The sequence below is a fragment of the Schistocerca serialis genome, chromosome 4 (genome assembly GCF_023864345.2).
Source record: "Schistocerca serialis cubense isolate TAMUIC-IGC-003099 chromosome 4, iqSchSeri2.2, whole genome shotgun sequence".
NCBI classification, from domain to species: Eukaryota; Metazoa; Arthropoda; class Insecta; order Orthoptera; family Acrididae; genus Schistocerca; species Schistocerca serialis.
The window spans coordinates 687353712-687378903 of NC_064641.1; the positions used below are offsets into that span (position 1 = coordinate 687353712).

Here is a 25192-nt window from a genome sequence, read left to right on the forward strand (position 1 = left end):
AGAAGATGAAAACGTGCACTTGAAATGCAGCGAACAGTTGAAACTAGCCAGTACTGTAGAATTAAACATTTCGTTTCAAATACATTGACTGCCTCTGCGGAAAAGGTTAATAAAAGTCAAACTTCTTTAGCAAACAGACAAAAATAGCTTCATTGTTCTGCAAGGCGATTAAGGCTTGACAGTCAGAAAGGGGCAAATAAAATAAAATCTGAAACTAATGACATATTTTAGTCTTCGGTAATTATGTGAATATACTTTAATGCAATTGATAGTTCCCGGCCACAGACATCTGTTTTGTTTTCATTTGACGTGAGAGTAAAAGAAGGGGAAACAGCAAAATCGCTAAATGTACACACGGATCACGTGAAAACTATCCACTATAACTCAGATTGCTCTGCGCATCAGCCTCGGATCTACGATATTTGCGAACCGGCTCAATACTAAAAAATCGAATTTTCATAAGTATGTTCATCTTGTAGCGCACATCTTTCCGAAAAATCTGTAACATAAAATATATATGTTCAAGGAAATGTAAGACATGTTATTTGGTGTTAAGTGTGCCAAAGTGCAGTGCCACGCCTCTTCATAAAGCATTCTCCTATCGCACGTCACTGTATTTCGCTCCGTGGAAATGAAACGGGTATATTTTTTACTGAATGCCATCAAACTATATTCAGGGCAGTGGAAGTTGAAATATCCTGTGGTGCCTCTCCTGCTCCCACTCGGCCGGTTTCACAGCCTGCACCTCTTTAAAAAAATTCTCGCAATTAATAGCGGTTGGGATTATTTGTAATCGGGAGAACCAGAACTCTTCAGAAAATCTGGGCTCTTTATTGCCTATTAGATAATAACTTGCTGTTATGTGTGACATAAAATTAAATATAGGATACATAAAACCAATAAAGAAAAGAGACACATTTCTTCAATCCTTAGCGCCTAGCATTTTTTTCTCTCTATTCTTGCTACAGCTTTACATGGCATGCTTTCCTTTCTGCGAAAAAATCTGTTACTTCATCAAAGCTCGTCAAACGATACACTACATGAAAAATCGAAATGTCGTTATCTAATACCGAAAAAGCTGTCACTGCTAGATAAAACAAAAGAGGCCTTTCTAACATTGGAGCAATTTTGTAAGGCACACCAAATAAACATGACTGTTTCGGCACAAATGGCCATTTTTATAACACGACAGAATATAATACACGAAGTGCCAATATCAAATACCTATTAGGGCTACTACAAGCAAAATGCTTTATGTTAGGAAATAGTTTCACATTTCATTCATACGCTCCAGCTTCTTAAGCATTACATCGAAAAGTGATATTACGAAATTTTTATATAAATTTGGAATCGTCTTATTCTTCCATAATTTGTGTGATGTCGCCGTTTCTTCCCCTTCCTCGTTCTAACAAACAATCTTGTCATCACCAATTCTGTAGCTGTTCCTGCCATTGTCAAAATTTGTTCGCCGATTAATTTCAGTAACCCTGCCAGAATCACAGGTTTAGTTATCCCGCGATTGTTTTCCGGTTAAGCGTTCTTGCGTGTTCGTACAACACGTTTTCCGCGTTACTTCTAGAATTGAACTTAAGCGGCTGCTACCCGGGACTTTACAACTGGTCCTTACTAGTGTAGCGACCTGGCCAAAAATTTTCTGTCAAAATTTCATTTTCTTGGGTACACCGAGAAGATAATACGTAATCTTTCTCACCTGTTATTCCTGTCAGTTGTTTATTTCCACTCTGGTAGTCTGAATCTATGGATTTCGCTAGTAATTATAACAACGCTGATCATTCACAAACCCAATCAACCACATAATCAGACAGCGATTGGCATTCATCCGTTCGGCTTTACTTCGCTCAGCTCGTATAGCCCCGACCCCTTTCGCCTGCGGAAAGTTTATTTCTAGATGTGACGAGGATTCTCCTGACAGAGACTTCACGTTCAGTCGCACACTATGCATGCATTCAAAAATCAACTTATGATTCATTCAGAAACCAACTTAAAATGTGTTAAAAAACCAACAGGGAAGCGTTTCAAAATAATCGATAGACAAACGTGCGCTGGATGCTAGGCGATTTGTGAAAAGTTTTTTTTCCCCCTCCAGAATACGAATTTGGCGCTCCCTTTTCCCGGTAGCATCTAGCTTCTTGCTGCGTCTTCTTGCACGTCCAATAGCCACATTCCGGTAGCCAGAAGCGGGAGAATCTACTGCTCTAACGCGACTCAACTGCGCATGCGCATGAGCCCGCTCGTAATTGCTAAAACGAATCTAATGTAAACAGCTGTGACTTCACGCTCATCGGAGATAATTAGTTGTTATGAAGCATTGCCTAGTCTTCCTAAAGCCTTTGACTTTTTGCTGTTGGCAGACCATTGCATGAGCTCTGTGTGTCGTTGTATATGGCGCATTTCCTTCGCAATTTAAGTTATTTTCGTTTTTTTTTCTCTCGTTTATGTTTTATTGTTGAAGTATTATGCTGCAGTAGCGGGATACAGTAATATCCTTTGTTAGAGTATCGCTTCTTACCAGTCAAAATTACAAAAATTTAACCGAAAACTAAAACAATGAAAAATTCCCGGGTTTTTCCCTGTTTTCTCCCGGATGAAAAACATTCCCGGGTTTTTCCCGGATCTCCCGGTTGTCCCGGGTCGTATACACCCTGTATACAGTATTCAGGCCAAACTCACATTTCGCTGAGAAAAGATGCGGCTGGTCATGTGCATCTGAACACATCAGCACTCAATGTCATCGTCCAGCAGATTCCCAGTGGGAGCTCTGTGGGGATATCGACCTGAACCAGTAAAACTAGTGTTTCACAGAATTTTGAAGTCTCAGAGATGTAACCCTTACATTCTGGCTTTTCTCCACACTCTGACTGAGAATGATCCTGATAGGTAAACTGAATTTTGTAAATGGTTCATTAACATGTATGAAGATGAACATTTCCTAAATTAGTTGAAGCGACGTTTAAATGCAACAGAAGAGTTAAGTGCCATAACTGTATCCACTTGGTTAACAAAAATCCATACATAACTGAAGAAAGGCCTGTTAATCTACAGGAGTATCAGTCTGGTGTGGTCCAAATTCTAGAAAGTTAATCTTTGAAGCTACTGTCACAGGTGACGCTTATCTAGAAATGTTGAACATGGTAATTCTGGTCTTACCGACATTTTTTGACAATGAAGATTAGTGAATTCAACAGGATGGGGCTCCACCTCATTTTCAATTTAATTTGAAAGAATTCCTCAATTGCACATTCCCTTCAAGATAGATAGGACGAAGAGGAAATGTTGTGGAATATCCAGCTCAAATCACCAGATGTAACACTTTCAGACTTCTAACTTTAGAGTACTTCAAGAACACAGCATAAACTGCAAAACTACACCACCTTAAGTTACACCTTATGTATAAGACACCAAAAACCTCTAACTTCTATCTGCTTTAATTAAAGAGATATTCAGTTTCAAAGAGTGTAAAGAGTATCTACGGACACGCTATATGAGAAATGTTATCACTGCCATAAAATTTAAATTTTTGAAGTATACTTCCATTATCTACAGAATCATAGTCTATGGAAAGGACCCACAAAATGTTAACAGGATAAATTTATCTATTACCTCCATCAAGCAACAAGCATTTTTTATGAGGCCATATACAGCTTCCTCTGTAAAGAGTCACTTTCTGAAACCAAAATTGAGAGTTAACAAGTTCGGCTTGGAAACTAAACTCAGCATTCTATTAAAGAATGCTCCCTCAGAAAAGAAAACTAGGGGAGACGGAGAAGGAAAAGAGTGGAACGGAAATGATAAGTATTAGATATTCACTTGCCTGCAGTTCAGATGGTTACAACCACTACACAGTTAAGTCTGTCATGAAATGTGCTTGAGCTGTTGCTTAATTACAAATGACATTGGAGATGTGGTTATATCAAGTCAGAAAGAACACTATTTTGTAATAGACACTGCAGGACACCTCTGTAAAACATATTAACAACAAATTATGTGTAGTGAAAATCTACTCATGAACAAACACATTTTATCGTAGACATTGCACGCCACTTGTACAAAATATACTACCAACACCTTATGTGTAGTGCTAATCTACTTGCATTGATAATGACAGGAATTGCTTCTAGGACACCACACATATTAAGAGAAAAGCAGTCATTTGAAAAACACACTGCTCTTACTCTTACACTACTCAGTTGCTGTCTTTATCTACTACTTAATAATAAGCATTTGTGTAAATTTACTGATTCCACACAAAAAAGTTAGCTGTCTATATGCTGAAATAGTTAAAAACCTTTTTAATATGAACATTCATGCTAACCAGAATTTACATCCCTGAGTCTTAACATTCTGACACATTACAGACGAGGTACTCTTTTACTTAGGTTTTACATATCAGGGGACGAATTGTACACAGAGATGCACAGAGTTACTTTTATTTCTAATATTGTGATTATGCATTTCATAGTTCCCACTAAATTAACTCATATTATTACACACAAATATTATGTAAATTACTAAGTGACCATCCCAGAACACAAAGCCTCAAAACCTTATATCAGTTGTAGGTTACTTATCTAATGGCTCCCAGGTGTATCAAGAATTTGAATTCCTATATTTTGTGTAATTACACTGGTCTTCTTTCTCAGCAATTTTCTGGTTTAATTTGGCATCTGGAGTCACCAGAAAGCAAGACCAAACATCAGCAGTGGAATCTCCTGGTAAAAATATGATAGTGTCTGCATACAGACATTGAGAAAGAGACTTAAAGTCATTGTTTGAAATGGAAAACAAACTTGTACCATACAATGATGTAAATGGTCTGATAGCCCCTCTCAGAATGGAGCCTAATCCTGAAGACAGAAGACTTTTCACTGACTCCTGTACATTAAGCTTGAAAGCTGTTTTGTTTCACAACAGAATAGCATTGCCATCTGTTGCCTTATGTGACACTGTCCGTATGAAGGAGAGCTATAAAAATGTAAAATGGCTTCTTGAAAAATTAAATTATAAATACCATCAACTGAAAGAGTCAGTGGAAGAGTGGGATAACTCCATTTTTTTCCACAAACCAATTTTAATGCAATCTCTGTTGGTCCATCATGGACAGGGGACATCGGCTGGCTGGTTAAGTAATTGTCAATGTCATTGAAGTTCACCAACAGCTGTGTAACTTACGATGTTATTTTATTTTATTTTGAAGACTACCAGCTTCAGCATTTCACGATGCCATCTTCAGGCCCCATATGCATCTCTCCAAATAAACAAAAATGTCACATACAGCCATAAATCTCCAGATGTCATGAATTCAGTTGTTACACTAGTGCCTCATTCAAAGACTTGATAGATAAAGTTGCTATCGAGTCTTCGAATGAAGCACTAAGGCAACAACTGAATTTATGACATCCAGAGATTTATTGCTCTATATGACATTTTCGTTTATTTGGAGAGATGCATGTGGGGCCTGCAGATGGCATTGTGAAATGCTGAAACTGGTAGCCTTCCAACTAAAACAACATCTTAAGTTACATGGCTGTTGGCGAATTTCATTGACATTGATAATTTTTAAACCTGTGTAAAGGGGAAAAACTTGTACTTCCTGCTTTTGTGCCTACGAAGTAACATTTAAACCCTTACTCAACCTGTATAAACAATAGCATTAAATTAGTTTTTTTGTTCCTTCTGAAAAATGTGAGTTACCACTTCTTGCAATGAGGTCTTCAGTTGAAGATATGTGGTGAACTTAAGGTTACTGCTATCATACTTGGTTTGCAGTTAGGATATCCATGGTGCTGCTTTCACAGCACAAATGAAAAATCTGGACCGATAAGAAAATGCTGGAGCCTGGGTAAAAGAATATACAGTATACTGCCTTAGTTCCCCAAGCTAAAATGTTATTGGCACCTTTACAAGTAAAGCTAAGACTGTAGAAGAATTTAGTGAAGCTTTCATGTATTTAAAGACAAAATTCCCACATCTTAGTGATCCTAAGATTGAAGAGGGACTCTTCATTGGACTGTAAATTCAAGAATAGTTCAAGGATGAAACACATAATAGGGTAACTGAAGGGAAAGAGAAAGCAACTAGGGAAGTATTCTACATTGCTGTTCACAATTTCTTGGGAAATGAAACAGCTGACACTTACAGTCTAGCTGTTAAAGAACTTCTGAGAACATAACTTCTGAGAACATACCAAGAGTTAGGTTGTAATAGGTCACTCATCCACTTTTTGGACTCACATCTTGACTTCTTTCCAAGCAATTGTGGCACTGCAAGTGATGAGTTCAGAGGGCACTTTCATCAAGACTTTCCAGCAATGGAAAGAAGGTATCAGAGCAAGTGAAACTCATCTGTGCTTACCAACTACTGATGGAATGTCATGAGAAATGCTAAAGAAGTAGACTACAAATGAAAATGGAAAAAAACAGAAATGCTCAAGTGAATAATTAAATTGGTAAGAGATCAAAGGGAGAAGTTCCGGACGTTCCATATATATTTCAACAAAGGGCTATCAAAAATTTCTGGTGTCATATTCTTGTTCTTCAACCTCAATCTGGTTGGATTTCACTATATTTGTAAAGGATAGAGATGGCTTTAATTTTTTTGTACACCAGTGTTATTGTTTGAATTTAAAATGCTCCCATAATGTCTCATTAATATGTATACTCTTATGTTAAAAAGTTCAACACACTAAGAAAAGTATCACAGTTAGCAACTGCCTGTTTGTGTTGAGGCATTGTAACTGATGGCATGCAAATACCTGGACTTTATTCATCCAGTATTTGGGAATGACAGCACTTCATAACTTCCAAACAAACTTCACTCATAACTTCAAAACTTCAATGGTTTATTGCTGACCCCATCCCCACGCACACACATACACACAAAATGATCAAAAGAGAAAAGTTGATTGTTTACTACATTTTTCTGTTCATGCAGTAATACTTCCAGCCATGACATTTTATTTTATTACTTCTTGACTTCCAACTCTATTTGCAGACAGTATCCACATGTACCGCAGCATATGTCTGCAAAACTATATCAGTGTATGAAAAATGGGTCAGGTGATATGTCATACATATTTGGATGCATGAAAAACTAACTTCTGCTTAAAATGGCACGCAGTAAAATATCAACACCAGGCATGATGTTCTTATTTATTGCTTCTTTACCACAAGCTCTATTTGGAACAAACTTTTCAGCCAGTATCTACATATATATCACTGAATGCACCTACAAAATAACATCACTCTATGACATATAGTTCAGGAAATATGATATCATAAACATTTAAATGCAAAAGTAAATTAGTTTTTGATTGAAACAGACCACAGATCACCCAAACTTTATTCTTCAAGTGTTTCATAATGAGAACACTTACCATCTTCCAAAAAACTTTAAGTATAATTTCAAACCTTTTCCATACTTTCTCACTTGAATGCTTAATATCAAATATCTGACACATTAATTCATTTGTAAAATTAAACACTTTAAATTTTTTTTATACAAGGGACTTCGTTTTTTTAAAGAATCACAGTTTACTGATCAGAGATTAAATGACATGCGAGTACAAGACTTTCAGAGTCCCAGGAGAAGATTCTGCAAAGTGCTCTCTTTTCCTTGTGCCTCCCCCTTTTTTGTGATTGCTTTGATGCAATTTGCCACAAGTTACTCTCCTGTGGCAACATTCTCATATCACAATGGCATTTACAACCAACATCCTGAATTATTTATTGGATACATTACAAAATCATTTTCTCCTATAATTTTTGGCCTCTGACCAATGGAAATTATTCCCTGATGTCTTAACATGTGCCCTATCAGCACATATTTGTTTCCTCACCAACTGTGTGGAAGACCTCGTTTCTTATCTTATCAGTCCACTTAATTTTCAACAACATTCTATAGTACCACATCTCAAATACTTCAAATTTTCTTTTGCAGTTTCCCATACTCTATGATTCACATCCATACAATGCTGTGCTCCAAATGCTGATTCTCAGAAATTTATTCCTCAAAATTAAAGCCTATTGCTGTAGCAAGAACAAACACCATTTATGGACCATAGTAGAGTAGAGTGGGGTAAGATTGCACGGTGGGTAAGACTGTGCAAGGCTTGTATCTCGGTTTTAGTAATGCAGCAGCTGGCTACTCTGTAGGGCACGAAATAGCCTCTGTGGCTGACCCTTTATTGCCGTAGTTTGATCATTGTCCTGGTGTTAATAGCTGCGCAACGCGGTAAGAACTGTTTTACGTTATTTTCATATAACATTTCATGTTACAGAAATAAGCTACAACTCAGGCAATAATGGGATTATCAATTTTAACTTTATTCCATTGTGTACTACGATGAATTGTCAGCCTTGTGGTATATTAACACATCTATATTCCTACAAAGCGTTTCCATGTGTAGTAAAAGCTGCAGTGTCGTAGTGCAGGGCAAGTTTACGTGTTGCAGGAGGGGCAAAACTGCACAGTGCGTAATCTTACCCCATGCATTATAATTATCAGCTTTTTCATAGACCTAGAAATATCTATGAACGTTGAGGTGGATATTATACATTGACAAGTATTCCTCTAAGAATCCTTTTTTATATTTTAGCGTCTACAAAAGCAAAACCAAACAGAAACCATGTGCTCCAGAAATGCTGGAAGCTGCAAAAGAGGGCTTGAAAAATGGCAAGTCTAAACGACAAATAGCGAGGGAGCTTGGAATAAGTGAAGCTGCCCTCAGAAATCACCTTAAAGAGGTACGAGGCCCTTGCCTAAGTAAGGATAAGCTTAAAATTAATACTCCCACCCCCACTTTTTTCAGGGTTCTGGGGTAAACAAACTGGAAAGATTCGGAAGAACTTTTAATGATGAACAGGAACTGGATCTCGCTGAACACTGAGGATCTTTGGACAAATGTTATTATGGTATGACTCTGAAAGATTTCAGAAGATTAGTTCATGACTACTCTGAGAGGAATAACATAAAAAGAAAATTTGACAAAAACAGTAAGATGGCTGGAAAGGACTGGGCTTATGATTTCCTACAGAGACGAAACCTTAGTCTTCGGATCCCACAGAAAACTAGTTTCGGACATGTGATGGAGTTCAACAAACAGCAAACGAGCATCTTCTCTGATAATCTTTCATCGCTGATGGAGAGATATAAATTTGAACCTCATCGCATATATAACATGGATGAGTCAGGAATTACAACTGTTCCTAACAAAGTTCCGAAAGTGATTGCAACATGCGGCAAGAAGCACATAGGCAAAATAGCATCTGCAGAAAGAGGTCAACTGATAACGGTTGTATGTTGTATGGGAGCTGGGGGGAGTTACATCCCTCCAGGAATAATATTTACTTGGAAGAGGATGACGAGAGTTTGAAGAACGGTGCCACTCCTGGGTCACTAATAATGTGTTCGGGCACTGGATACATCAACTCAGATTTGTATCTCACATGGCTACAACATTTTGAAAACCATACACAGCCAACAGAAGATAATCCAGTCTTGTTAATTTTGGACAATCACTCGTCACCTTTGAGTCTGAACGCCATTCTTTACTGCAGGGACCATAACATTCACGTGCTTACCATTCCTCCACACAGCAGCCACAAAATGCAGCCACTGGATCGCTGCTTTTTCAAGCCACTGAAGGACTTTAATTCACAGGAATGAGACCAGTGGCTCATTAACCACCCTGGATATGTAACTACGCAAGAATGTATTGCTGAATTGTTTGGAAATGCTTATCAAAGGACGGCCACAATGACGAAGGCAAAAAAGGTGTTCAATATATGTGGCATTTATCCAATCGATCATCACATATTCACCAAGGAAGATTTCCTGCCTTCGACTGTTACAGACCAAAGTGACAAATTTAATAATGCATCCACAGTTGAAACTGGATCCCTCCAGAGCCAAAGTTCAGAGACATCTACAAATGAACCACAACCAGGACCAAGTACCTATGTTTCCCCAAAAGAAATAATTCCTTTGCCAAGAAGAAAAGATTGCCAAAAAAGACAGAAGACAAGAAAGAAGTCAGAAATAGTATCTGGAACCCCATTCAAGAAGCAACTGGAATCCCAATCAACAGAACAAGAAGTAAAGAAACCAAAGAGCAAACTGTTTGACTCTGATCAAGCAAACAAAAAGAAAGCAAAGCAAAATTTAAATACGTCTAGGGAAAATTCACAAACTTTTCACTGTCCAGGCTGTACTGAAAAATACAATAATCCACCAACAGAAGACGGGATCAATGTCTCAAGTGGAAAGAGTGGTGGCATGAATCCTGCTCTTGTGCTGAAGGTTCTGGACACTTCATTTATGATCTCTGTTAAAAAGATTTTTGTCCGACAGGAATATTTTTGCATGTTTTTGATGACAGGCCCAGATTTGTTCATTAGGTCAAATATTGTACCAACAGTAACTGTTATATGCTGAGAAGTAAGGTATATTACATTTATGTACACTATAAATTAAATAAAAGACAAAGAACTAAATGACACATATGTTTTTCTCATTTGATAATTATGCGCAAATTTACCCCACTAGAAACGCACTCTTACCCCACGGTTGGGTAAGACTGCACATTTGCATTACTTTTTTTACTAAGTGTGAATTACAGTTTAAATTGTTTCTATGACTTTCGGACTCTGTCATATAACAGGCAAAATTCAGATGAAATGCCAGTTAAAATATAATTGTAATTTGTGACGTTTCCTTCAGTATATCGCTATTTAAACCTTAAGTGCACAGTCTTGCCCCACTTTACTCTACTTTACAGAGCAACATAAGATACAATGTAGGACGAGTTGTGTGTAGCACTGAACACATTGACTGGACAACAGTAATACACTTTACAGAATAGGCCAACCACTAATTTGTGATCACTTAAATAATACTGTTTCTTCAGTGGCTCACCAGAGAACACTAGGGGGCCTACCCAGGTGGCCTCTATAAGCAGGACTGTGAACTGATAGATGCCTGATCTCTGAAATTGTGCATGTCATGAGTGAAGGTTCTTCATCTATGTTTGATACTAGTAGACTTCCTTTAGTGAGGAATGCCCTCTTTCCGCCAGTGCTAGTCTGCTTCTTATATCCTCCTTGTTTCATCTGTAATTTATTATGTAAAGGGCACCTAGACAGTTTGGGTTATATGGAACAATTAATCAATTATTTATGCAGAATTTAAAATTTTCTTTCATATGTGTAACTGCAACCAAGCTATAGGGGTGGAACCCAGCATGAGTTCTTGCAGTGCCTATGTGACTAACCGGCCTGTCCCTTCAGTATGAATGTGGTTCTTTCTGGTAAAAGCAACTAACAGGGAAGGCTTCCAGTTTTCTGCTGAATGCACTAAGACTGCCCATGCTGTGGACTAGCCAATAGGGAGGCATGAGAAAGGGATCGTGTGGTTGCTACTGGTCATGGATTGCCAGTGGTGGTACAGAGCAGACACTCTTGGTTTCTAGCTTTCAGGCATAGCAGATAGCCTTGTGCTGCCTGCCTTCATCTCTCTCCGACTAGCCCCCATTACTTCATGAGCCATCTTTCTCTCTTCTTCTTTATTTCCATATTTCACTAACATTCACACTGGCGAATGCCCCTATAGTTCAGCCTGGATGAACCCTTCCTTATTCCATAATTTCAGAATATGCCATGAGTTTCCTTTATTAACTCTTTCATTTCAAACTGCCTCCCATCCAGTGCCCCCACTCTCCCATCCTCGACACAGGCCATCTCTACACCAGGTGCGGTCCATACCTTTATTTTCCTTCCAAGGTAGCAAAGTTCCTTCACTTTGTATACTATGTTGCCCCCAGTTTAATGTAAAGTGTTATCATTTTCTGCTACTCTTCATAACTTTTGTCTCTCTTTCATTTCCTTTCAGTCAATATTCTGTGCTCATTAAGCTGTTTATACCATTAATAAGTCCTGTAATTCTCCCTCATCCAGTGTCTTGGGACCCAGCTGGATAATAAGTCAAATTATGTCAACACGTAAATAAGCTACTCAGGAAACCAACTGGTTTGTTTTAGTCTTAAAAGTACCTCGCTGTGTTGATTTAAATACAACTCAGTTTGTCTATTCTGCATATTTTCACTCCCTGTTGTCTTATGAAATAATCTTCCGGGGAAATGCACCTAAAGTATGTAAAATATTTATTTGGCAGAAATATGAATGTTATGTAAAATAGATGACTACAGAGGCATGTTTAATGATCTTGAAATTCTTATGCTTGCTTCCCAGTACACTTACTCAGTAATAGTTTTTTTGTTGATAATCAGTATTCAGTTTTCGCTGAATTGTGATTTTCACTATCACAATACTAGACTTTACCTCCTCTTCTAGGGTTCAGACTGGAGTTATGTATTTTGATACTAAGCTATTCAACAAGCTCCCATGTCACATAAAGCAGGAAATGCTTTGCTAGAAAATGTTAAGCTACAAATACTACAAAAACATCTTTAAAAAATAAATAAGTAAAATACCATCTTTTCCTCTACTTTACTTGCTTACATGAGCCTACATTAATGAGTATAGTAACAGTTTATTGTTAATACAACTTACAGGTTTAATTTCTAAGAGCATGCATCTGTTGCCTTAGTGTACACTTTGACCCATTCCACACTCTTTCAATGAAATACAACGAATGAATGAATGAACTTAACTGACTTGGCATTTATTATTCTTTGGAACTTGACTTCCTCTTTCTTATATCTAGGAAAGTTCTAGCAGAATGACGCACTCCAATGCAACCTCTTTATATTCACTTCACCCAAGGCTTGTTGTATCAGTTAAATAGTAATACTGTCTTCACATCAGGGAATGGTGAAAGGTGGCATAACTCTGCTGGAAGTGCAGATGGATGACACAGACATTTCAACATGTGTAACATCACACATGTCTGGTGAGGATGCCTACAGCTGGAACAAGGCCGATATTATGGACCGGTCACATGAGCTTCCATGGTGAGCCTCTGCCTCAGTTGCTGCTATTCAACCCACCTCTGCAAGTGGACCCTGCAGCACTGGCAGTTTACTGTGTGCTTCATGCAATAGATCCTGAAGTTCTGGTTTCCACCAAATCTTGCCTATATGGAACTTTGATTATGAAATACATGTTATCTGGCTAAGCTGCATTTGGACTTTACTCTTCTGCTCTGTTGTAGAATTATGGAATATGTTTTATGCTCAAGAATTATGGAAGTTTTTAAAAATGAAAATTTCTTCCATAAAAATCAACATAGAATCAACAAACAGAGATCTTGCGAAACTCAGCACACTCTGTTCCTCCAAGAGATCCAAAGTGCAGAAGACAACGGCGCTCAGGTTGATGCCATGTTCCTTGACTTCATGAAGCCATTTCAGACCAGATTTGCAACTGGATTCAAGACTTTCTTGCAGACAGAACTCAACAAGTCACTTTTAACACACCAAAATTGACAAATGTAAATGTAATATGCACAGTACCTCAAAGAAATGTGATAGGGCCATTAGTGTTTACGATGTGCATAAATGATCTAGCAGAAAGTGGCAAATGCTCTTTAAGACTGTTCACAGATGATGCAACTGCCTATAAGAAAGTAGCAATACCAGAAGACAGTATCGATGTGCAGAGTGGCCTGTAGAGGATTGATGAATGATGCAGGCTCTGGCAGTTGGCCATAAACATAAATAAATGCAACATATTGTGAATACATAGGAAAAGAAATTCACTACAGCAGAGCTACACTACTGATGACAAATTGCTGGAAACTGTATCTACCATTAAATATCTAGAAGTAACTAACCACAGTGACCTTAAGTGGAATGACCGCATAAAGCAAACAATAGGAAAAACAAATGCCAGACTGAGATTCATAAGAAGAATCTTACGTAAATATAATCATCCATGAAGGAAATGGCATACAAGGTGCCTGTTTGACAGACTCTTGAGCACTGTTTATGTATCTGTGATCCTTACCAGGTATGACTGATGAAAAAGAGAAAGAGAAGATCCAACGAAGAGCCATGCATTTTGTCACAGGATCATTTAGATGGAATGACAACTTTACAGAGGAGTTCAACACACTCCAGTAGCAGACGTTACAAGAGAGATGTTGAGCATCAAGGACAGTTATACTATTAAAATTTTGAGAGCTCCTTCTGGGAAGAGTTGCACAACATATTACTTCCTTACAACACGTGCAATGACCATGTTGAGAAAATTCGAGAAATTAGGCTAGTACAGAAGCTTACTGACAACCATTCCTTCCAAGTGCTATTTGTGAGTAGAACAGGAAAGGGGGTATCAGTCAGTAGTACCAGAAGTATTCTCCGCCACACATCTTTAGGTGGCTTGAAGACTGTGATGTAAATGTAGATGTAGATGTATAATGATCTCTGGATAATTTCCATTGTAGTTTAGATGAATACATCAGCAACAACTCTTTCTGCTTTGTTTACAGACTAATTGACTAATTATGTTGTTGTTACAGAAATCACTTAATGTGAAATTACTTAATGTTCAATAAACATTGTGGGCCAAAGCAAAGGTTACAACACATCCCATACTAAAACAGGTCTCCTGTCCAATCTGGTGATCTGCAGACACAAGCAATCTCTTTCCCAATATGCTGAAGGTCTTATAAGATCTTCACAAACTGACATTATCCTCCAAATGTAGTCACAAACAGATATCTTGTGCCATATCCACACACACCTGTGATTATCCTACAAACCAAGCAAACCACCTGCAAGGAATCATTCTTTCATTACTCAATATCATTGCAGATGAACACCAAAGCTTGGACTACCTATCATCATGCCCAGAAATGAGGAACCTCCTACATACAATTCCTTTTTTCTTATTTGAATGTGAATGAATCATAAAACTGTATTTAAAGGTCTTGCTATATTTGCTGTTGATTTCAGAGCTACAATCTTCAGGCTCCTCTATGATAACCTAGGATTCATCCATGTAACTGCCGTAATACACCTCAACACACTGCACAATCAAATTGATGTTCACAACGATGGATTCCTTCCTTCCTGTCTATACTGAATACATTTTTTAATGTTTTCTTTTCTTTACATAATGTATCACTGTTAGTAATGTGCTTTCAGCCCTTGACCACAGTTTCCAAGCCAGATAAGAGTTCTCTTTACCTGTGGCAATATACTTTAATCCCAAAAGTTATTTACATTTCTCCTTCTGTTATTATAGGTTATTTGTCTTGAGCTGACTGCAATGTATTGCAGTCAGCTCAAGACAGACAACCCATAACAGCAGATGTCAACAGCTGCTGCAGAAGTTGGCCACACAAACAAACATAACATTTCTCCTTGTTTCTTTTCACTTGTAATTAAAGTGAAGTAATTTTTTTTTATTTACTACACAAATCTTCTCCCTTGATCTTCCTATAAATGCTCTCTAACTACAATGAACTCACTGGTTATGAATGACATACATTGTTTTTTTTATTTTTTCTCTGGACATATCAATGTAGGTTCATATGGTTACACCTCTACAAAAATGAAGGTAACACTTATTTGTCAGCACGTAAATGAACACTTTTTGAGGTAGAAGTGTCCATATACCTCTTGCTGAAACAGTGGAAGCTGGAATGAGGCAGACAGACAAACAAATGAGGTGGCATATGGACTGTTTAAATGATCCAAAAGCACTAAATTTAATATCTGTTTCTTCATCTCTAAGTCATGCTTCAGTTATTCCTGTCACAACAGGTAGAAAGTCAGGAATTATTCTGGATTTCAAGTAGTACTAATGATCATTTGTTATTTTCACATTCATTAAAAATATATTATTTTCTATGTACTAAGAAGCAATGACACATCATTACATGCAAGTTCTCTCACAAGCCAATAATCAATTTTTTTAAATGTCTGTTCTGAATACAGAAAATTTTATTCCAAGCACTGCTATTCTTGCACAAGGTTATGAATTGAAGCTTCAGTTCCTGTACTGCCACTAGTAAGTGTGCCTGCCTGTCAAAGCAACACATAGAAGTGTAAGCTCATTCCACACTTTTGCTCACAAAAGGAACATAAGCTCAGAATGCCCATTTATGCACAAATTGCAATAATTCATCCAGCACGGAACAGAAACAATGACAGAAGCTGCTGCATAAGGTATAATAATAAATACCAGCACTACAATTTCACTAATTTCGTTTTTTATTCAGCAAAAAAGGGAGCAGAAATGGTGTCTAAAGTTCTATAAATGAACTAGTGCATTATGTTTACAAAAAGCATCAAATGATGAAGATCACAGCAGTAGGTTTTCGTCAAGCCCTTACAATGGGATAAGCTCCACATTTTCATACCCAAGGGTTGGTCGCCAGGGCTGTGAACGAGTTGTCTGGTAAAATTGTCCAACTCGTGTTGGACCAAGCACTCCTTTAACATCTTCCATGATGAATAGAAGCAGATGTTTTCCTTACACCTTCAATTTATTGGACAACAGTAAAGATTAAGCACCAAGCCATATCAGTTATGCAAAGTCATCACAGAAAGTAAGAGAAAATATAACCAATCTCTCAAATGATATCCATTGAGATAGACTGTGGTCAAATAAATACAACACTCCTCTACTACTTATAATTAACAAATTTTAAGAAATGTTTGTTGTGGATGAAATTATTCTATATCACATGAAAAGATAACAGAAGTGAGCATAGAGAATTCGTAAGTCCTAGAAGTATATAGAAAAATGTATTATGCAGATTAAAAATAACACACATATAAATTATGAATTCAGTTCTGGAAACTTGAATTCACTGATATTTCTATTGCAGATTGACATAGCTACGTCTAACACAAATCTTTCACACTTACCAATTGCTGCAATGTTTGCATTGCCATTCATTGTATTAATCAACATCTCCTTCTGTCACACTTACTTGTGACAGTGCCTTGCTAGCCTTCTCATACTGTCTCTCCCTAGAAATCGAATGGAAATCATTAAATGGAAGTTTTGTGTATCTTCTGTAAGGCAATGGTATTAGTATGAAAAATTTTAATTATTTATCAATTCATAATCCCAATACTAGAAGTTACAATGATTTCTATGTGGACTGCACGTCACTAGCCAGGGTCCAGAATGGAGTTTTACAATCTGGGGGCAAAGTCTATTGAAATTGCCAGTACACACCAGGCAGGAAATGGAAAATTGTCAGATGTTCAAACCAGATAAGACCCAAGTCAAGAGGTGTAAGCATAAATCTACTCAAGTTCCACCTTAACTTCACATGGAGCTCAAACTAAGGCCCACAACTTCTTAGCCCTGATCATGTTGTGCAGAATTTCTGCTGAATACTCCCCAATACCCTCAGATAATTCCCCTATTGATGGACAAATAACAGTGTATATAATTTGATGTCAAGAGGTGAAAATCCGAGTCCACAGCACAGTAATAATGAATTCCATTTACCTGCACAAGTTCCACGAGTTGCTACATTTACAAATGTTGTTCAACCATTCTAAAATCCCCAGCACATTTGAACAGCATCAAAGGGAGTGAAAATTCTTGGCAGGACATCCTTTTTAATCATAACAGGTATAATCATTGATTATATCTGCCCACACATTGACCGACACTCTGTGTTGATGGCTCTTCACAACTGTAGCATAGGAATTCTCATTGCCCTAAACACGACTATTGCAACTATTTAGTGTTCCATCTCTGATGAAACAGGCTTCATCTGCTGAAAGTATTAGGGGCGTTCATTCAATAAGTAATGCAACATTTTTTTTCTCAGCCAATTTTGGTTGAAAAATGCAGAATGTTTTGTTGGATGTCATGTAATATTCCTGCTTCAGCCCCTATAGGTCCATGAAGTTCTGATAGATGGTAGCACTATACGTAGCCTTCAAAATGACATCTGTAACTGAGGTGTGTTCCAAGCTGAGAGCTATCATCAAGTTTCTTTTGGAGGAAAACCAGAGCATCACAGATGTTTGTAGACACATGCCAAATGTTTATGAAGAAACGCACGATAGGTCAGAAACCGGTCCGGTCTCTCACATGCTGGCCGGCTGCACACAACTGTGACTTGTGCAATGTTGGAACATGTGGACACTCTCATTTAACATGATCAACCAATCACAATCAAACAACTCACTGCACAACTGGACATCTCTGTTAGTAGAGCTGAAACACTCATCCACCAGTTGGGGTACTCGAAGGAGTGTGCTACTTGAGTTCTTCGTCGCCTAACAGAAAACCATAAAAAGCAACAAAGGACGATCTGCTTGAGCATTACGAGACTGATGGTGACAATTTTATTGATGCAGCATGACAATGGCTCTGACACTGACCAGGAGAGCAGTACCACGCGGGCCTGCAGGCCCTCTCGTAAGGTGGCATACGGTCGTTGCACTGAATGTAGATTATGTTGAAAAATAGGAGTTTTAGCCAAATGAGTGGGGGATAATATGGTGTACTGGAATCCCCTAATAAAAGCAAGTTGCTTTTAAAAAAAAAAAATGTTCTATTACTTATTGAATATACCCCATCATAGGCCTGCACAGGAAAGTGAAGATTAACTGTATGGTGCTGTAAGAACCATTGACTGAATATGACATGAGATCCAAAGTTTGTAGGGGTCAAAGCATGTACTTTCTGTGGATGGTAGGGGTGTAGTTACATTTTCCACAGAACTGGCCACAAAGCGCTCTGCAAAATATTCATTTCACATGCAACTGATGTACTAATTGCAGGCACCTCATCCACTTGGGCAAGCATTGCATCTTCTGAGTTGGAACCTGTGAGTTGTCCATCCTCCTTGGTTGTTGTGCTGTGGTACCAATTGCCCTGTTTCACTTAATTGTTGGAATGGCCTTGGAGACATGGTGTGAGCTGGATGTCTTTCACAAGGATGTTTGCTATAACCTTCTATACAATCTTACCATTTCTCTGCTGCTTCCATTTGCTTGCCCATACACAGAAATCATGTCTGCAAGTTCCATTAATGGGTACAACTCCATTTGGTTAGGGCTGATCGACTTAAGTATTTCAACTTGTAAACACTCAAGCAGTCTACTACAGTACATACACTGTACACCATGTGGGTGCACAATACGCTATCTGCACTGGATTAGTTGAGTTATCATCCAAGCCTCCAAAACTAAGCTCTCATCAGGGTTGCCTACCCTACGATCTTAGCATGAACAATACTGATACATGTACACCACTATTAGAGGTATCAGAATGATTTTTGCTTATAACTTTCGACTAGGCCACCTCCAGATCAGGATTCTTTACCTCAAACTGATAAAATTACCCTTCTCCAGCATCCCTGAAAAGTTCTAACATTACCATAGAATCACTCTCAAAGCTGTCTCCAAACTGAAAGCTGATTTGAACACCAAAGTGCTTTACTTAGTATTGTACTATTGGAGGTTGGACAAACAAGAAATACATACAGCGAAGAAAAAAAACATTAAAATAGCTTCTGAGTAAAGATAAAGAAAGGTGTTACAAAAAACCAATGATATATGAATATAATGCTGGCCACACATAAAACTAAAGATGGATCTTAGCTCCCAACCAATCAGAAATAAATTATACTTTTCAAGAAAGTAGAGAGGAAACAGGAATTAAGACTGCAATAAAATGACATATGGTAATGACTTAGTACATTTAGACAGATAAGTGTATCTCAGCACAACAGTGACTAAAGTAACAAAGGTTTGATATGATGGATCTGTAAAAGAGAAGAAATTGATCAAGTTTTCATGTCAATTTCATGAATTTCATTTTTCAGAGTTCCACATTACTGAAACCAAACATAATACACTGAAGTGCCAAAGAAACTGGTATAGGCATACATATGAAAATACACAGATGTGTAAACAGGTAGAATACGACACTGTGGTCAGCGACAACTACATCACACAACAAGTGTCTGGCACAGTTGTTAAGCAGTTATAGCTGCTACACTGGCAGGTTAGCAAGATTTAAATGAGTATGAATGCGATGTTAGAATCGGCACACGAGAAATTGGACACAGCATCTCCAAGGTAGTAATGAAGTGGGGATTTTACCGTACGACTATTTCACGAGTGTACCATGAGTATCAGGCATCCAGTAACACATCGCTGTGGCCGGAAAAATATCTTGCAAGAACGGGACCAACGATAACCAAAGAGAACCGTTCAATGTGACGGAACTACAACCCTTCTGCAAATTGCTGCAGATTTCAATGCTGGGCCATCAACAAGTGTCAAAGTGTGAAGCATGCAACGAAACATCATCAATATGGGCTTTCGGAGACAAAGGCCCACTTGTGTATTCTTGATAACAGCACAACACAAAGTTTTACATCTTGCCTGGACCTGTCAACACCAACATTTGACTGTCGATGACTGGAAACATGTTGCCTCATCAGACAAGTCTCGTTTCAAATTGTATTGAGCGGATGGGTGTGTACGGGTATGTAGACAACCTCATGAATCCATGGATCTGCATGTCAGCAAGGGACTGTTCAAGCTGGTGGAGGTTCCGTAATGGTGTGGGGCATGTGCAGTTGGAGCGATATGTAACCCTCGATATGTATAGATATGACTCTGACAGGTGGCATGTACGTAAGCAGTCTGTCTGGTCACCTGCATCCATTATTGTCCATTCCGACGGACTTGGGAAATTCCAGCATTCCACATGTCCAGAACTGATACAGAGTGGACCGGCCGGGATGGCCGAGCGGTTCTAGATGCTACAGTCTGGAACCGCGTGACCGCTACGGTTGCAGGTTCGAATCCTGACTCGGGCATGGATGTGTGTGATGTCCTTAGGTTAGTTAGGTTTAAGTAGTTCTAAGTTCTAGGGGACTGATGACCTCAGAAGTTAAGTCCCATAGTGCTCAGAGCCATTTGAACCATTTTTGATACAGAGTGGCTCCAGGAACAATCTTCTGACTTTAAACCCTTCTGCTAGACACCAAACTCCCCAGACATGAACATTATTGACTTATTGAGCGTATCTGGGAAGCCTTGCATCATGCTGTTCGGAAGAGGTTTCCCCCACTCCCCCTCGTATTCTTACAGATTTATGGACAGGTCTGTAGGAATCATGGTGTCAATTCCATCCACAACTACTTCAGACATTAGTCGACGCCATGCCACATTGCGTTGTAGTACTTCCGCGTGCTCGCGAGGGTCCTACACAATTTTAGGCAGGTGTACCAGTTTCTTTGACTCTTTATTGTATATGCACTAAGCTCTTCCAAGGGTACTTCTTCCTGCCGCTCTTAATGAATCTGAGTGTTACCATGGAGCATGGTGATTAGTGGCAATGCAATGGACTTGTATTCAGAGAACAGCAAATCAAATCCTCATTAGCCACCCAGATTCAGGTTTTCTAAAATTTCTCTACACTGTTTAAAGCAAATCCTGGGTGGCTCATTCATAACATTATGGTCCAATTCCTTCCTGCTTCTTTGACAATCTGAGCTTGTGCCTTGTCTCTAAGGATCTTACTGTCAACAAGATACTAAATCACAATTTTCTTTCCTTTTGTGCATTACCAATGTTTTAAACGCTGATGGGAAGTTAAATCCCACAGGAAGAAAAACGACCCTCAGAGTATGAAAGAGAACATAATTGCAGAAGTGTGCACAACAGTATTCAGCAAATAAAAACAAAATCCTAAGGCAACATAAATGTCATGTGTAATTACTTCTGAACAGACAAGCAACATTGGTTAAGGAATAAGATAAGCAAGAGTAGCCACTATGTTCCCATATAACTATACACTCTCATACACTCACACTTGGCTACAGTGACACTGACTGCAACAGATTATGTTCCGGGGTAAGAGGGGGTGGGTTTTACTGCCTGTTCACGATTTAGGGAGATTTACAAAATATATTTTCTATTTTCTTTGTCTACATTCAACGTCCATGTCAACAGTCTCCCCACAACCGCGACCATCATAAATATAGCTCACTGTCAACCCCAGTTTTAACATGCCACTTCCTAAAATTTTAAAAATAATAACAGTGAAATATAGGAAATGTTGTAGTATAATAACAATTTGTTCATATAAGTGATTAAACAACATTAAAGAAACCTTGTGATTGATGTTCCAGGGAGTCTGTTGGTGGGAGACACACACCAGCCAATCATGGTTCTGTCTCAAGCATCACGTGCCCACTGTGTGGGCTGTTTTTCAGGTGCATGTAGAGTCTTGACAAGCAAGGCTGGCTGCACACCAGAAACACTACCCCTGCCAATGCAATCTGTCAGTCAATAAAATTTTTAATGTGTAGAAAAAAGCATTTGTCCAAAAATGTGGGAAGCAAATGGGTCATGTAGCTGATTCTAGAACTCTAATAGCAACACACTCCCTCAATTTTGAGAACATCATTGCTTACTTACACAAAATAAAATCAAATTACACACTTGCCATTACAGGGCGGATACTCAAACTTGGAAAAAAATTCCCTGAGAATTCCAAGTGGGAGGAGGAAGAGGGGTGCAGCATACCACAGTAATGACTTTTCTTTCCTCTCAGTTGAGCTACATACCAACTATAAGCAACAGATTAACTGCAGTATTTAAACACTGATGATTTATGTGGGACAATATTCATATAATTAACACACTTTGAGGCATTAAGTATTTTAAGACATGTCAAACGATTGAAAATCTTGGATGGAAAAATGACAATATTATGAAAATTATATATTGTTACTCACCATCCATCAGAGATGTTGCGTTGCAGACAGACACTGTTAAAGACTATTAAACAAGTAAGCTTTTGGCCAGAAGGCTTTCTTCTGAATTAGACAACATACACACACACATTCATGGAAATGCAGCTCACCTACACATGACCACTGTATCCAGCTGCCGAAGCCAGATAGTGAATTGCATTTTAAAATCTGTGATTTATAAAACCCAATAAAATTAAATATCAATGCTAGGTTAAAAATGTGCAATTCCCTGAGATTTTACGAAATTCTTGAAATTCCCTGATTTCTCGAAGTAAAATGTAATTTCCTGAGAATTCCAGGTTGTCCAAAAGAGTTGCCACCCTGCATTATCATATTTCACTTAGCACTGCAATTGTGAATGCTGATCTGCTGAGAATGACTATGCAAGCTTTCAAATGAGTGGGAGGGGGGGGGGGGGGGGGAGCAGGTACAGTTTATTCCAGGCATTTCTGCCTGTGTTCGGTTTAGTCAGTTTTCCTATTATTTTTTCTTAGTGGAAAGTCTTGCTTTTCTGTCTTACTGAACTTTCAGTAGTTTGAAGGTTCTACTCGTGGACTCACAAACTGTGTCGCATTTGTTGCTGGCACTAAATTTGGTCAGCTTGTGACTGACTGCCTTTACCTGCATGGAATGTTTTTTGCAGCCAGTCAGGCAACTAGTCCATCTGCTCATGTGGGCTATCCATCAGGCAAGCAACTCAAAGGTTTCATGTGTTCAACACAGCTTGTAATTTTCTAGAATTCCATGCCGTTTTTGAGACCCTTGTTTTCTACAAAAGGTAGCGGAGAAACTTTGAAATTGATATTCTTTTATGTCTCAGCTAGTCTATTTAAGTGTGTGGTGAAGTGTACCTGTTCCATTGACAAATGGCGCATGGCAAGAATACACCTCCATATGAGCTTTAATTCCTCTGATTTTCTTGTTGTCGTAATTCAAGAGACATTTGTAGGAGAAAGTGATATGCTAGGCAACGCTTCTTAGAATGTACACCATCTGTCCAAAATGTTCCCAGATGATTGTATTCCTGGCATATAAGTGACTTCAGTGCAGTGACTCCAGCGCCAGCTTGAACTAACAACTGTAAACAACAGATATTCAGTCACATAGACAGTTGTGACCAGGCAGTGTTCAGCAGTGAATGTGCAATCACAGTGTGTCAACATTGTTGTGTCAGTAATCGCAATGGAGCAACATCTCTAACTCAAGTGTTCAAGACATTCAGCAGAGTATTTTAAAGAAGAGAACAGCATGTGCAAAGTCTGTCACGCACCTTGACTGGTGAACAAAAATTGTGTGTGGACATCATGACCCATGACTTGACTGAAATGCAAAATATGGACAATTCTTTCCTGGAAAAAGTCACATGTGACAAGACTTGGTGTTATCAATATGAATGTACCACAAAATGACAAAGGACAGAAATTCACATTAAGAGTCAATGTTTTTATAACAAACTAAAGTTCAAGCCAATGCAACATGCAAGATGAACATCTCAAAGGACTTCTCTGACAGTTTCACATGGTTGTATGAACTTCTGTGTATTGTAATCAAAACTGTCATCTTAACTTTCCTCTATTTTCTTATTAATCCAGGCTCTAAACTGTTTTTAGGCTGATAGGGAACATCCTTGGATTTTCAACAGTAAACCTCTGCATAACAGTGCTTCTCTTGCAGTATCTCTTTTTGGAGTTTACTGATTAGTTCCATAATGCTCTCATACTTATTAAATGTTCCTCTGAGGGAATGAGCTGCTCTTCAGTGGATCTCCTCTATCAGTCCAAGCTGGTAAAAGTCCCAGATGGATGAGCAGTACTCAAGAATCAGTCTTACAAGTATTTTGTAACCCACATTACAGTTCCTTAAGCTCAGTACAAATTCTTTTATTCTTTATTCACATTTTCTTTGGGGTCAAGGAGGAGTAAGGGGGTTTACACTAGAGGGCAAAGGTTACAACCCCTACCCCTGATCCACACTGTATGCTTCAGCCTCAGTTCCATGCCTGTATGCTTCAGCTGCTATTAGGAATGCTGATGAAAGTACATTTCAGATAGGAGGGATTTTGTCTTAAATTTTTGGTTTGTAAGGATAGTAGAAACACCCACAAACAGCTCACCTGGCTGTGATGTGCACCAGCATAGCATATGTCTGTTGAGGCAACACCACTGCCATTGGGTAACTTCTGGGGCTCCTGATGCATATTGGTTGTATTAGAATTGCTCAGGCACATGAAACTTATGGGGGACATTATTTGAAGTGTTTTTATTGTGATTCCTTCACGTTGATGCCAAATTCCTTTCATAAGTCAAGGTGTTTTGCAAACTGTAATTGTATACTTCACTGTCTAACTGAAAATTACTTGTGACAAAAACACACTAACGTCACTTCTATAACTAAGGAACACCTGTGGTTTTTTGTGTGTTCTTCAAATGAAAAATTGGGATGGCAATTGTACTGCCATTGT

General features: G+C 38.4%; 1 protein-coding gene across 1 annotated transcript in view; it reads right to left on the bottom strand.

Moving 5' to 3' along the window:
• Positions 1 to 25192, bottom strand: part of LOC126473181 (tektin-3-like) — a 154764-nt gene that overhangs the window by 93669 nt on the left and 35903 nt on the right. Inside the window, exons 2-3 of the mRNA XM_050100069.1 lie at positions 16853 to 16957; positions 16315 to 16460 (exon numbers count right to left, since the gene is read on the bottom strand). Coding sequence (XP_049956026.1) covers positions 16315 to 16430 — 116 coding nt within the window. The 5' untranslated portion in view covers positions 16431 to 16460; positions 16853 to 16957. The remainder of the gene's footprint in view (positions 1 to 16314; positions 16461 to 16852; positions 16958 to 25192) is intronic.